Below are 15,648 nucleotides of genomic sequence, written 5' to 3' on the forward strand. Positions count from 1 at the left end.
TGCATGGTTTTTCTGTATTTTTTGGCCTTCTGGAGAAGACAAATTTCAGAGTTATAATAAGTTGAAACTTTGAACTTTTAAACTTTTATCTTCTGTGATGTGCAAATACATTTCAGAAGTTGTTATGGGCAAAAATAGAAACATTATTAAATGTGGGTTTAATTTTAATGAGAGGTGACTAGATAGTGGAGTACAAGATGATACAGTTTAAATATTGTGTTCAGTTCTAGTTGCCTCATTACAGGAACTTTTAGAGAAACTATAATATTATATTATATAAAATTATATAATATTATAAAATTATAGGAACTTTTAGAGAAGGTGCAGAAGAGATTTACCAGAATGCTGCCTAGATTAGAGAACACATATTATGAGGAAAAGTTGATCAAGCTCACAATCTTTTTTCAGTGAAGTAGGATGCAAGGCCCCTTGAGAGAGGAGTATACAATTATAAGAGGCATCAATTGAGTGGACAGCCAGATACCTTTACCTAGGGCAGAAATGACTAATATGAGGGGCATTGGAAGAAAGTATAGGGGGATTTCAGGGGTAGGACTTTTACACAGAGAGTGATAGTGAGTGGAACATGCTGTAAGGTGTAATGGTAGAGGCAGATTCATTATGGACATTTTAGAGAGTCTTAGATAGGCACATGGATGAAAGAAAAATGGAGAACTATAGGGGAGGGAGGGGGGTTTGGTTGATCTTAGAGTAGGTTACTGTGAAGGGTTGGCACAACATTGTGGGCTGAAGGGCCTATACTGTGCTGTTCAGTGTTCTATGATTTTGTTGTAGTGACTGATTGTGCCGAATAGGAAACTCCATCCATAATGCTAAAATAAGATGCTCTAAAGACTTTATGTTTAGAATAAATATTGACAGGTTTTAGATTATCTATATAGAATTAAATCTCCACAGGACAATTTGCTGTTGACCCATTTAATAAAATTGTAACAGGAAAATTATCTGAAATAATGTAACCCTTGTTAAACTACAGCAAAGCATAATCTCTAATATTTATCTACTTGAACGTGAATTTCTCACCAACACAACATAATAAAAAGAAACAATAACAAGGAAGTGCAAGTTTGCAAATATAGCCTTGGAACAGCACTAATTTACACTTCTATTTTCAAACTTTTGAAAGACATCATTTCAAAGAGGGACTTCAGGGAGATACTCTTTGAAATCCTCCAACATAATCGTGATTCATGTAAACTTAACTCTTAGTTTCAGGTATGTTTCAAAAGGGACCAGAGTCCATTAATCTGATAAAGCATATTGTAGAAAATTGGCACAACATAGAAAATGTTTGCTAGCTCCCTGGTCCTGTTGTGTACTTACTGACACAAATCAGCTTTCTAATCTTTCTCTTTTCCCTTCCTATTGAGCACCTGGTCCCTCAGCTTTTACGCAAATACTCATTGTGCAAAAATCTTCAAGGTCTATCGTCTATTGAAAGTTCACAACCAACGCAGGATGCCTTCTCACTCTTTTGAATGTCGAATTGTGAGTGACTAGTTGTGCACTTCCAGCTTCTTTAACTTGTACATTCTCCATTCTGAGCAGCATTAAAGAGAATTTGCATTACTCTTATACAGGAGAATGAACATACCTTTGAACCTGGAGTTCCTTGTTGTCCCCTTTCACCCGGAGTTCCATGGGACCCCTAAAACAGAAACATTTCAATTTATGTTGACTGTAAAACCCAGTTTCTATTTCATAAGTGATGCTTAAAATACCACTCTAAATATTTTGAATCTTGTATTGTGTGCTTTGGCAGTTGTTACTTCTATTAAATTCATAAGAGACGTATCTTGAAGAAATTTTTTTATGGTAACACAGTCAAAACAAGAAAATTCAACTCTAGAGAAGAACCAAACAGTACAATATAGATATAGGTCTTTCAACCCACTGTGACTGGGCCAACCACAAAGCCAATCTAAATGAATCCCATGTGCCTGTCCATGGTCATTATTGCTCTATTCTCTGCCTGTGCATGAGTCTGTCTAAATGACTCTAAAAATTTACTTCCATAAGACCATAACACGGAATATACATTAAGGCCATTCAGCCCATCAGATCTGCTTCACTAATACATCATGGCTGATCCCAGGTCCCACTCAACCCCATACACCTGGCTTCTCACCATATCCTTTGATGCTTGACCGATCATGAAACAGTCAACTTCTGCCTTAATTATATGCATGGATTTGGCCTCCACTGCAGACTGTGGTAGAGCATTTCACAGATTTACTTCTCTTTGGCTAAAAAGCTTCCTCTTTACTTCTGTTCTAAAGGCTTGTCCAAATTTGAGGCTGTGCCTTCAAGTTCTGGATAGCCCCACCATAGGAAACATCCTCCCCACATCCACCTTATCTAGTCCTTTCAATAAGATCCCCCTGCATACTTCTAAATCCAGTGAGTACAGGCCCAAAGCTGCAAAACACTCCTCATATATTAATCCCTTCATTCCCAGAATCATCCTCGTGAACCTCCTCTGGACTCTCTCCAGTTACGATGCATCCTTTCTAAGATGTGGGGCCCAAAGAGTGTTGACAATACTCCAAATGTGGCTTGACTAGTGTCTTATAAAGGCTCAGCTTTATCTCCTTGCTTTTATATTCTGCTCCCCTTGAAATAATTGCCAATATTACATTTGCCTTCTTTACCACAGACTCAACCTGTAAATGAACCTTTTAGGAGTCTTGCATGAGGATTCCTAAATCCCTTTGCACCTCTGATGTTTGAACCTTTCCGCCATTTAGATAATAGTCCACACTATTGTTCCTTTCACCAAATTGCGTTATCGTACGTTTTCCAACACTGTATTTCATTGCCAATTTTGTGCACATTCTTCCAATTTGTCTAAACCCTGCTGCAATCGCATTGCTTCCTCAGTACTACGTACCTCTTCTCCTATCTTCATATCATCCACAAACTTAGACACAAGGCCATCAATTCCATTATCTAAAGCATTGATAAATGATGTAAAACCAGTGGTCCCATTACTGACCACTGAGGTACACCATTAATCACCGGCAGCTAACCAGAAAAAGCTCTGTTTATTTCCACTTGCTGCCCCCCTGCCTGTCAGCCATTCTGCTATCCATGCCAGTATCTTTCCTGTAATACCATAGGATTTTATCTTGTTAAGCATCCTCATGTGGCACCTTATCAAATGCCTTCTGAAAATCCAAGTAACTGACATCTATTGCCTCTCCTTTGTTTACCCTGGCTGTTACTTCCTCAAAAATCTCTAACAGATTTGTCAGGCAAAATTTCCCTTTACAGACACCATGCTGACTTTGAATTATTTTATTATTCGTCTTAAAGTACCTCAAAACCTTATCCTTAATAATAGACTCCAACACTTTATCGACCACAGAGATTAGGCTAACCTGCTTATAATTTTCTTTCTTTTGCCTTCCTCCCTTCTTAAAGAGTGGAATGACACTGCAATCTTTCAGTCCTCTGGGACCATGCCAAGATCAAGTGATTCTTGAAAGATCATGACCAATGTATGTGTTATCTTTTTAGCAATCTCTCTCAGGACTCTAGGATATAGTCCATCTGGTCCAGGTGTCTTATCCACCTTCAGACATTAGAGATTGCCTCACTTATTCCTTTGCAATAACAATGGCACTCACTCCTGCTACCTGACACTCATCGACCTCTGGCATACTGCTAGTGTCTTCCACAGCGAAGTACCATTAAGTTTATCTGCCATTTCTTTGTCCTCCGTTACTACCTCACCAGCATCATTTTCCAGTGGTCCAATCTTATCTCTCAATCTTATCTCTTTTTGTATCCTGCTTTATATTATTAGCTAGCCTGCAGTCATATTTCATCCTTTCCCTTCTAATAACCTTTTTATTTGCAACTTTCCACTCACTTTTGTTACCTTATATGCCCTTTCCTTGGCTTTCATGCAGTCCTTAACTTCCCTTGTCAGCCATTGTGGCCTACCCCTGCCATTTGAGAATTTCTTCCTCTAGGGGACTTAACTATCCTGCACCTTGTGAACTATTCCCAGAAACTTCAGCTGTCTCTGCTCTACCATCATCCCCACAAGTACATTCCACTGGCACCATGTTCCTGACACTTATAACACCCTGTGGGACTAGCTTGGTGGATTGAAGGGCCTGTATGCAAGCTGTATTACTCTTTGATTTCATCACTTTACCACCCCACGAAGTTCCATATCCAACTCATCATTCTCTGTAACTTTTGCCATTAACAATGGGATCCTAATACTAATCACATTTTCCTCCCCCACCCTCCACCACTTTCCACTTCCCATAGGGATTCCACTCTACATGACTCCCATGTCCACTCATCCCTTCCCATTGGTCTTCCTCCAGGCACTTATTCCTGCAAGTGTGATAATTGCTATGCCTGCCTCTATACCTCCTCCCTCACCACCAATCAGGACTCCAAACAGCCCTTGCAGGTGAGGTAACACTTCACCCATGAGTCTGATGGGCTCATCTACTGTATCTGGTGCTCCTAGCATGGCCTTCTCTACATCTGTGAGACCCAATTTAGACTGGGGGACATCTTCATCAAGCACCTTTGCTCCATTCCCCACAAAAGGTGGGACTTCCCAGTGGTCACATTTTGACTTCCCATTTCTACTCAATCATGTCAGTCCAGGACATTCTGTATTATTGCCATGAAGAAGCCACAATCAGGTTGAACAAGCAACATACCTATTTCTCTAACCTGGTAATTTCTATATCTCCCCTTTTTCTCTTTTTCTATTCCCCATTCTGGTTCCCCCTCACCCCTTCTTCTCTCACCTGCCCATTACCTTTACTTTGGTGCCTCCCCTGCTTCTCTTCATTAAATGATCCGCTGTCCTCTGATCAAATTCTTCCTTTTTCAGTCCTTCTTCCACCTATTATCTCTCAGTTTCTTACTTCATCCACTTTTCCCTCACCTGGTTTCACCTTTCACTTGGCAGTTTGTATTCCATCTCCTCCCCCACCTCCTTATTGTGGCTTCTGCCCCCATTTCTTTCCTGTTTGACTGTAGAATTTTGTCCTGAAACATTGACGGTTTATTCCCCACCCGCCATAGATGCTGCCTGACGGGTTAGTTCTTCCAGCATTTTGTGTGCGTTCCCTAAACCTGTCAGCCTTGCCTATTAATACTACTAACAGGGACATACAAATTCCATAATTTCAGTAATTCACTTTTGAAGACATCCAACTTACCAATCACCCCTTTGCCAAAAGCAGCCTATCTGAATCCACATCTGCCAGATCTCTTCTGATGCCATCAAAATTAACCTTTCTGCAATTTAGAATCTCAACCCAAGAACGAGTCTTAAACTTCTTTCAGCTCATGGAATTACTATCACTTGATCCAAATAATTCCTCTACACACAATTCTGTCCCCTGCTGTCTTATTCCCCAAGAGGAGATCCAGTATCGTGCCCTCTCTAGTTGGGACTTCTATATATTTTTAAGGAAACTTTCTTGAACACATTTGACAAACGCTGTCCCATCCAGTCCTTTTACGTATGGGAGTCCCAATCTATATGCAGTAAGTTAAAATCACGTACTAACAAAACCTAATTTTTCTTATGAATATCTGCTATGTCTATACAAATTTGCACCTCTGAATCTCACTGATTCTTGGGAGGTCAATAGCAGAAAGCCATTAATGTAGCTATCCCTTTCTTGTTCCCCACTTCCACTCATATTCCTTTAGTAGACAAGTCCTCCTGTACATCCTCTCTGCGTACTGCTGTGATATTTTCTCTGATGAGCAATACTCACCTTCTCTTTTAATACCCCCCCCCCCCATATCGAAAACAACTGAACACCATAACATTGTGCTACCAGTCCTGTCCCTCCAGCAACTGGCTACAATATCATAATTTCAAATGCTGATTCATGCTTTTAACTCATCTGCCTTAACTACTGTACTCCTTCCATTGAATATCTGCAAGTCAGAACATGGGTTCTACTACAGCCTTATGGTTTCAGTCTTTGCATGGGAGCTTAAATCTACTTTCCCCACAGCCACTCCTCTTGGTGACCCCTTACCCTGGTTCCCACCTGCCTGTAACTCTAGTTTAAACCCTCTGGAACAGCATGATTGAACCTTCTCCAGTTCAGGTGCAAAAGTCCTGATGTACAGGTCCCACCTCCATTAAAAAGAGCCCAGTGATCCAAAAATGTGAAGCCCTCCATCCTGCACCATTTCCCTAGCCATGGGTTAAATTGCATCATCTTAATTCTGACCTCATGAACATGTGACATGGATTCAAAGTCCTGAGATTAATACCCTGGAGATGAAAGTCAAAGTAATTTTTTTTAAATCAAAGTATATACAGTATATGTCACCATACACTACCTTGAAGTGTCAAAATGGTTGTGGTGAGGCTAGTGTGGTAATGTAATGGAACGTGCTCATCGTTCTCACTTTCAGCTTCTACCGCTGGCTAGCAGTGTTGTGAAAAGGAGAGCCAAGTGTGTAAGTTTCTCCCTGTCAGTACACAGCCTCTCCAACAGCAAGTCTCATGTAGTGCTTCCTCGCTGGTGACACACGGAAATTGAACTCCTTTCGGACTCAGGCTGAACTACAGAGGATGGGGAGGAGGTCTGGCCCCTGCACATGTAGTACGCTGGCTCACTGGCGTGTGGACATGCCCTGGTACTCTTGAACCAGATCTACAGCTTTGGGTAAATAGCCCCACTGCCTTCTGGGCAGCCTCTGGAGAGACAAAGACCACGGGAGTAAACCCAGATAGGAAATCTGGAGTGGAGCCCCTAACGCAGCTGGACGTCATTGACCATCCTTCCAGCAGCTCCTGCAGCTAAGCTAGTGCCAAACATATTTCATTATAAGCTTTCTTTGGGCTACACTGGTGAGGATGAGAGGGAGATCATGGCAACTAGGCATCTCAGGATCTACAAACCTTGTTCCCAGGCTTGAGATGAAGATCATCATCACCTTTGAAACAGATGGATGCAAATCATACTACCTTGCGATATATTTTCCTGCAGGCATTTATGGGAAAATAAATAAATACTATACAATTTATGAAATGCTTTTTATAAAAAAGACTGACGAGCAATCAATGTGCAAAATTAACTTAACATCTAACTGTCTGAAATCACCTTGCAGAACCACTGCCTATGCCGATGATACCAATGTGGATCACATTCTCTGGCTCTCCACCCCTGGCAATGCTGTGGACTTAATCTGAGACATCTCTGGCCCTGGCACCTGGGAGTCTTGTTCTTGGTCAGACAATCTGCTGGCTGCACCCCTAACCATTGAACTGCTTGTCTTACCTTTGTCCTTCCTTCTGAGCTATAGAGTCAGACTCATCTCTGGAGACCTGACTGTTGTGGCTTCCATCTGCTCACTCATTCCTCTCCACCAACAGTATCCAAAAGGATATACTTATTACTGAGGGGAATGACTACATGTGTACCTTTTACTTGGGTTCAGAGGCAAGCAATAATTCCATTGGCCATTTGATGGGCCAAATGGCCTATTTCTGCTTTTCTGTTGTATAGGCTTATGATCATAGAGACAGTTAGTCATGAGTTGCAGAACGCAGGTAATTGGTGACTGTCAGAAGAGGGTAAGGGAATATGTAGGCAGTCAGTATGAGTATCATCATTGTTGGTTTGGCTTCTGGGAGTGTTCAAAAGGCTGATCAGGCTAGTGTGAGCTTTAAACTGCCCATAACACATTGAATCAAGTATATCTCTTTGAGTGACAAATTATCAATAGATGTGCTATAGTGAGCATAATGCTATTGCATTTCTATTCTGCCTCAGGAATTCTCCCAAGCTCATTGACTTTACTTGATGAGGCTTCAATTACTGATTGTGGTGAACTACGTGTGCCTGTCTGGACACGCCCTCTGCTGACTGCTCCTGTGGCTCCTCCCACAAGCCCCTGTATAAAGGCGATCGAGGCCTGATGCTCGGCCTCAGTCTCCAGGATGTAGTATGATGGTCACTCACTGCTGGTTCCTTCGTCCAGTCAATAAAAGCTGATATCTCGCCTTTACGTCTCAGAGTGAGTTATTGATGGTGCATCACTGATATCTGGAGCTTTACAACCATCTCCATGATTCAAGATTGGTGTAAGATAGAAAATGCATCATTTGATGACTGCAGCTCCAACAACTCTCAAAAAACTCAATAACATCCAGGTACCACAGCCAATTTTATGGACAACCCATCAACCATTCTGAGTGTTCATTCTTACCTCATCAGCGCATCGTACATAACTGAGATATATACTATCTACAAAATAGCATAACTAATTCTGTTGCAACAACGAGGCGAACCCAAATGCAGGACACAGCACAGAGATTGAGTTAGGATGCAGACGTGGGCGTGAGTGTGGAACGGCAGACTGGAGGAAGTGCAGGAAAGCAGGAGGCAGGCAGAACTTATCTTGACACAGAGCATAGAAAGGGAAGCGGCAGACAAAACTTTCCTTAGCACGGAGAGACGGAGTTACACAGGTAAAACTCATTACTGGGGTAAACTTGGAATCCTTATCTTGGCACGGAAAGACAGCTTCACAGGTAAACCTTGGAACTGGAGTTGAACTTAGAAAACTTATCTTGACTTGGGGAAACTGAGTTGCACAGGTAAATCCCAGTACTGAAGCAAAACATAGAACACACAATCCTAAGTGGCCAGGAAACGTTAATTACTACACTGGCAAAACCAATGATCTGGCAACTAGTGGGTGCAAAGCCGGAGTTCTTATGCTGCAGGTCTTGATGAAAACCAGGTGTGCAGCCAGCAAAGGAAATTAGGAGAAAATGGGGAATTAGTGATTGGGACCGTGACTTTCATCTGTACCCTCTAAGATAGTACCTATCAAAAAGAAGGATAAAGCTTGTGAGTTCACACAACTCCAGCATGGAAATATATTGTAGAGGCTAATCCCTGGAGTTTACTCCCTAATAGCATTGTGGACGTAGCATGTTTTTATGATGCAAGTGTCCTGTCAAGGCAAGCATTTCCTGGCTGTTCCTACTTGCCTTCAGAACATGATGATATTAGGAGCATCCTAAAAAGCCTGTGCAGTCATTTAATGATGGGATAATGGAATGGTGGAGCAGACATGATGGGCTAAGTGACCTCATGGTAGATCTGACTGCAACTTCAAGCCCACCTTCCAGACTACCTTCAGAGATGTTTCACCTTTTCTTTCAAATCTCTGTTAATGCCTTCAGGAGTGGCGCTGCTGATATGAATCGCAAAACTTAATTTCCTTCAAATCCGACACATCATCAGGGATGCCCACCTCCCAGGCCATGCTCTGTTCTTGCTGCTGCCATCAGGAAGGTGGTGCAGGAACATCAGACCTCACACCACCAGGTACAGTTACTACCCCTCAAACATCAGGCTCTTGAACCAAAGAGGATAACTTCACTTGCACCATCACTGAAATGTTTCACAACCAATAGACTCAATTTCAAGGAATCTTCATCTCAGAATCTTAATACTTATTGCTTATTGTTTATTATTATTATTATTGTTTCTTTCCTTTTGTATTTGCACAGCTTGTTGTCTTTAGCGCGCTGGTTGAATGTCCAAGTTGGTGCAGTCTTTCATGAATCTGTTATGGTTATTATTCCATGGGTATATTGGGTATATTTGCAAGAAAATGAATATCAGAGTTGGATATAGAGACATATAAGTATGCTGATAACAAAATTACTTTAGATTTTGAACTTTAACCTCCATGAAATAATTGGTGTTGGGCTGCCCTTGTCTGGTCAATAGCAAACAATGCCATATTTGGGCATAAGTAAACAGATCATTAAGTAATAGATTTAAGTGCCTCAACAATTAATAATTCAAAGGACATTTAGACAAAATTGCTACATAAGGCCAAATGATACTAGTTAAAAATCATTTACATTGAAGGTATTTCCCTAAAAACATTTAGCCAGACTCTGCTGGATTACTTACCTCTGCTGCCACCAGCTGGTAATTTTCTAAATTCAGTTTTTGGGGGCAGATTTTGTAAACACCAGAAAAATGAGTTTTATTGCCCATCATGAAGATGAGGGTGAATTAACTTATTGACACCTGCTTTTCTTCTGATGTATGTAGAATGAAAGAAGTATTTTATTTGTGCCTTCACAGAAAGAAAACAAGGGAAAACTTTCTGGAAATAATGGAGATTGATACTCAAAAGTAATTGAGAAGCTGAAAGAAATTAGTGTTAATGAAAATACTTAGTTTTGCAACATTTAATAGCATAATAGGTTTTTAAAGGAGGTGACTTTCTAAACAGTGAATATACTAGCTATCCTCTTCAAAGTGTTCATATATTGAGGAAAGGTTCCCAGAGATTGGATGGTGAAAACTAAACCCACTCTCCCACCACCATCTAAGGAAGAATGGAATAAAAGAATTATAGATCAGCTTGACATTGAAATAAGGGAATGTATTATAATTAAAATTGTAAAGGACATTTAGAATTCATATTTGTTTAGGGTCCAGATGGAAATATAAAGGGAAATTTTATTTAAAAAGTCTGTTTGGGGCTTTTGAGATTGTTACCAGCCAAACAGATAAGGATTCACCAGTTGATGTGATGCACTTGAATACAGAAAGTATTCAAAAACATTCAACTTAAAAGGTTTTAAACAAACCAAGCACACAAAATATTGAGGACAATATATGTTTGTAGAATGTGGATTGGTTAAAGAACAGAAAACAGACTGCAGGGATAAACAGGGCATTTTCACAATGGAAACCTGTGATGAGTGGGTAGTAACAAGGTTCAGTTTGAGACCCTCAGCTGCTTGTTACTTGTTTTAATGTTTCAAATGAAGGAAAAAAAAACACCCATAATCCATTCAGTAAGCATCAGAGAGCTATAGGTACGATAATGAATGAATGGGGACCAAAAAGATGGAACATACTCTGAAAAGAAATTATTCACTTAGGTAGAAAAAGTAGTTAGGTGGTTGTTTTACAGAGAGAGATGGTGCACAAATATTGAAAAATAAAGTCAAGCAAGTAAAAAGGTGAATGGCCTTTACTGCTGTAAAACTTGAATACCAGAGTAAGTAAATCTCACTGCAATTATATCGGGCCCCGGCAAAATGCACCTGGAATGATGTGTACACGTTTAGTCTGAGGAAGGAACAGGTACAGAGAAAGTTCGCCAGATTTCAGTCCCTCAAGTCCTAACAACATCCTTGTAAAGCTCTTCTGCACGCTTTTGGCATCTTTCCTTTTGCAGGATGACCAAAAAAAACACAGCATTCCAAATATAGCCTCACAAGTGTCTTTGTCTCCATGATTTAAAGATGATTTTTGAAGACAGTTTCATTAATATGAATGCACAATTGGTAGACTATCTTCCCATAGCTTACTGGGAATGCGCCACATCATGTCTGAATGTGAACCCCTCAGGCTATCAGTGTTTCATACTCAATCTACAAGTGACCTTGAGGAGATTTCTCCTCTGAGAAGAGATAACACATGTTGAATTCACTCTCAGTAGAAGTTTGTCCATCTCTCTGAAATGCACGTTACAGTGGTTGAAAAGGTTGATGCAGGGAAGTTACTTCCCTTGGCTATGGTGTCCTGAAATAGCAGGACAGATGAAAACACTTTTTTCATCCAGACAAAGGCGAATATTCGGATTTCTCCATACAAGACAGCTGTAAATGCTGAGAATGACAGAACATAAAGGAATTCAGTTCAAATGGGATTAAGTACAGATAATAATTCAGATGCATGGTCAGGGATTTAAATCTGTCAGATCTTGGAAGGGCATATGTGTGCATTCTTCCTGTTACAGAGTGGAAGCAATTTGTGTGTCTACAGTCTCATTACCACAGAGAAATTTATAAGATTAGGGTTACAGGGTCTTTTTCCCCAGGATAGTGGATTGTAAAACTTAAGGCCATAGGCTTAAGTTAAAGAGAGAATATTTCAAGGGGTCTGAGGGGCATAGGGAATGATGGCATATGGAATGAATTCCCAGAGAAAGTGGTAGAGGAACAGGAATTCACAATGGTTATGGAATGTTTGGAGAGGTTCATGGTTAATAAAGGTTTGGAGGATATAGGTCAACAGCAGGCAAATGAGATTAATTTATCTTGTCAGCTTGGTTAGCGTTGTTGTTGAGCTGAAGACCTGTTTCCGTGCTCTGTGGGTTTCCTCTGGGTACTCTGACTTCCTAACACATTCTAAAATGTATAGTTTAGTAGGTTAATTGGTCATGTGAGTGTAATTGGATGGTCCTGTTACTGTGCTGTATCTCTAAATACGTAACTAGCTCTCTGAATCATGTATCTGTGGTAACAAGACAGAGAATGACATTTTACACATGCTACTTTGCATTCTCTGCGGCCACAAAGTATGTCCTTACAGGTGCTTTCTTCCAGTTTTTACACCTGGTCGACAATTTGAAGGCAGCAAGGTCACTTGTAGATTGAGTATGAAACACTGATAGCCTGAGGGGTTCACATTCAGACATAATGTGGCGCATTCCCAGTAAGCTATGGGTAGATAGTCTACCAATTGTGCATTCATATTAATGAAACTGTCTTCAAAAATCATCTTTAAATCATGGAGACAAAGACACTTGTGAGGCTATATTTGGAATGCTGTGTTTTTTTTGGTCATCCTGCAAAAGGAAAGATGCCAAAAGCGTGCAGAAGAGCTTTACAAGGATGTTGTTAGGACTTGAGGGACTGAATTAACGATGGAGGTTGAGCCGTTTGGAGTGTTTTACTGCTGGAAGATAGGAGAATGAAGGACATGGATTGGATAGATGTGCATTATCTATTTTCCAGGTTTGGGAAATCAAGAGCTAGAGAGCCTAGATGTAAGATGAGAGTGTAGAGATTTAAAAGGAATCTGAGATGCAACACTGTGGAATGATCTGCCAGAGGAAATGGCTGAAATATATACATCAACAGCACTGAAAGGCATTTGGACAGGAACATGGATGGGTAAGGCTTAGAGGAACATGGGCCAAACACAGACAAATAGAAAAGCTTAGATGGGACTCTTGGTAGGTATAGAACTGTTGGGCTGAAGGGCCTGTTTCTGTGCTGTGTACCTCTATGACTCAAAGCCACCAGAATCCATTTTGGTTTACTTTCTTAATTCTATTTGTACAAAGTTACAGCTTTGACAATTTGAAACATTGCTTCAGAAATTCTGAGTGTTAGTACTTACAGGCTCTCCTGGTTCTCCAGGGGCTCCTTTCTCTCCTTTCTCTCCATTCAAGCCCTAGGAAAAAAAAATCAGAAAGGAACAGAAATAGCTGTTTGCCATTGCAGTTCAAGGTCATAATGATATAGATTATTTTCTTGAGAGATTCTCCTTTGTCAATATAAAAGTCTTTCAACATTGATTTCATGCTGTGAGAAATATGAAAAATGTCTCTTTGCATTAAGAATGATCTACTATCATAATCTTGCCAATCATTCTCCTCAGCAGAATTTATTTTTGTTTAATCATCATTCAAAGAATGTGGATGTCACCAAAAGTCAAGAATTTGCTGAGCACATTCTAATAAACCATAAATTTCATGAATTGTTGGATCCTATGCTATGACATTCTTCACAAAATTCTGCTAGGTGGAAGTTTTGGTTCTTTTCAATTATGACAATATATTTCCTTAAGGAAATTTAGAAGTAGTGTGATGTTCCTATGCATCTGCTCCCTAATCTCCTCACAAATAAAATTATGAAGAAATTCATCTTCAGTTAATTGCTGCAAATATATACACATAAAGTAGCTTTAGAAATTCAGATTCATTAATGCTAAAGGAATTGGGGTTCCAAATTGCTCTCAGTACAAGTAATCGAGATTGAAATTGTGCATTGTAAAAGTCAAATGTGAGCGCTTCTGACAGTTATGTCATCCTTCATTTGTATAATTATTTTACATTATGTCTTAGTGAATAATTCTATGTGGTATCGCCATCTGAAGTTATTAAAGAAAACTGATATTTATTCCAAGCTTACCGGTATCCCAGGTACAGGAAAGCCATCAATTGCCTGGAAAGTAAAGAAGATAGAGACTAAATTTAGCCTGACATGTCAAATACTTGCATGGAACTGCTTCAGTCTGCTACACTAATTTTATACTGTGGGTCTGGTGGCTATTGACATGTTTACTTTGGGATTTTTGTTCTTCATTTGCATCACTGGAGTACAATACCCTGCCAAGGTACAACCCAGTGGAGTGTATGAGTCAATGGTTGCCACATATACAGTATTGTGCAGAAGTCTTAGGCACATACATATAGCTAGGTTGCCTAAGACTTCTGTGCAGTATTGTATTTGTCAATGTAAAGCAGAGAGCAAGTTTGTAATTCTGGTGGGAGCAAAGGATGAGGTCATTTGATTCTAAACAGTTGGTTTATTAGTCATTACAAAATGTCTATCTGATGCTTCCATAAGTTTATCATCACTCACATGTCATGAAATTTGCTTTTTCTTGTGACAGCAGTACAGTTGAATACATAAAATTACTATAATACTGTGCAAAAGTCTTAGGCACCCAAGCTATAGATATGTGTAGAGAACTATGTGTCAACAAATTAAGGATGGGATCTTACTCACCGTCCCTGGTAAGCCTGGAGAACCGGGGGGTCCGGTGGATCCCTAGGGCAGGAGATGAAGAGATCACCTATAAATATGGGCCAATATTTTATTGAATACACATTACTATTTTAATAAAATATTTCCCACCTTTTCACCCTTTTCTGCTTTTGGACCAATAGCACCTCGGTCTCCTTTTTCTCCCTGTGTAAACAAAACATGATATTTAAATAATCTAAAAATACAAATTAAAGACTACAACTTCTCCAGCATCATCAATATATTGCTTCATCTGAAAAAACACGATTCTTGCAGAACGGATATTTTTCACAGCACCACAGGGTGGTAAAGAAGGATTTTAGCACACTGGTCTTCATCAGTCAGGGCACAAACACAGATCTCAATGAAGATTAAAATGAACAAAAATAGGCAAGAAATTTTCACTGTCCGGGACGACATCTATGGTGAGAGAAAAAACTTTAATGTTGACCTTTCATCTTCAACCTGTAATCTTAACTCTTTTTCTTGAACACATGCTCTTGACCATTGGAGTAGTTCTAGCATTTTCTGTCTCTATTTCATATTCCCAGAACCTATAATATTTGGATTTCTGTTGCAAGGACTTAAAATCTTTTGTTTTTCTTCTTTCATCATAAATGTCTATCAAGTCTCATTAGCGTTTAACTTCAGATTCTCAGCATCCACAGTAAAATCATTCTCATTCATGAATACACTCAATGACTGAACTTCCAATGTCTAAAGAATTCAAAAGATTTGTGAATGCCTGCATAAGGATGATTTCTTTTTTCTCAGTTCAGTCGAATACGACTGATTCCTTTTCCAGAAAGTTACGTTAATGGCAAAAATAATCGGCTGAAGTCACAATCAAGTTTATTGTCATATGCACAAGTACAGTGAACACTGAAGAATCTTCAGTTGAAGAAAGCAGGCCCAAGTCCACTTACAGAAGGAAGTGATATGTCCACCACTCACATACTGTACAAGTATTCTTACACATAGAGGATGGAAGGCTAGCTGAGAAAGCTTTGAGGTCTGGAGATGTGAATGGG

The 15,648-nt window shown here is 39.9% G+C and overlaps 1 protein-coding gene across 1 annotated transcript in view; it reads right to left on the reverse strand.

The window, feature by feature from the left end:
- col22a1 (collagen, type XXII, alpha 1) overlaps positions 1 to 15,648 on the reverse strand; it is a 256,846-nt gene that overhangs the window by 63,291 nt on the left and 177,907 nt on the right. The window contains exons 30-34 of the mRNA XM_059988289.1: positions 14,729 to 14,782; positions 14,600 to 14,641; positions 14,000 to 14,032; positions 13,206 to 13,259; positions 1,616 to 1,669 (exon numbers count right to left, since the gene is read on the reverse strand). Of these exons, the coding sequence (XP_059844272.1) occupies positions 1,616 to 1,669; positions 13,206 to 13,259; positions 14,000 to 14,032; positions 14,600 to 14,641; positions 14,729 to 14,782 (237 nt within the window). The remainder of the gene's footprint in view (positions 1 to 1,615; positions 1,670 to 13,205; positions 13,260 to 13,999; positions 14,033 to 14,599; positions 14,642 to 14,728; positions 14,783 to 15,648) is intronic.

Source organism: Hypanus sabinus, chromosome 1 (genome assembly GCF_030144855.1).
Source record: "Hypanus sabinus isolate sHypSab1 chromosome 1, sHypSab1.hap1, whole genome shotgun sequence".
NCBI lineage: Eukaryota > Metazoa > Chordata > Chondrichthyes > Myliobatiformes > Dasyatidae > Hypanus > Hypanus sabinus.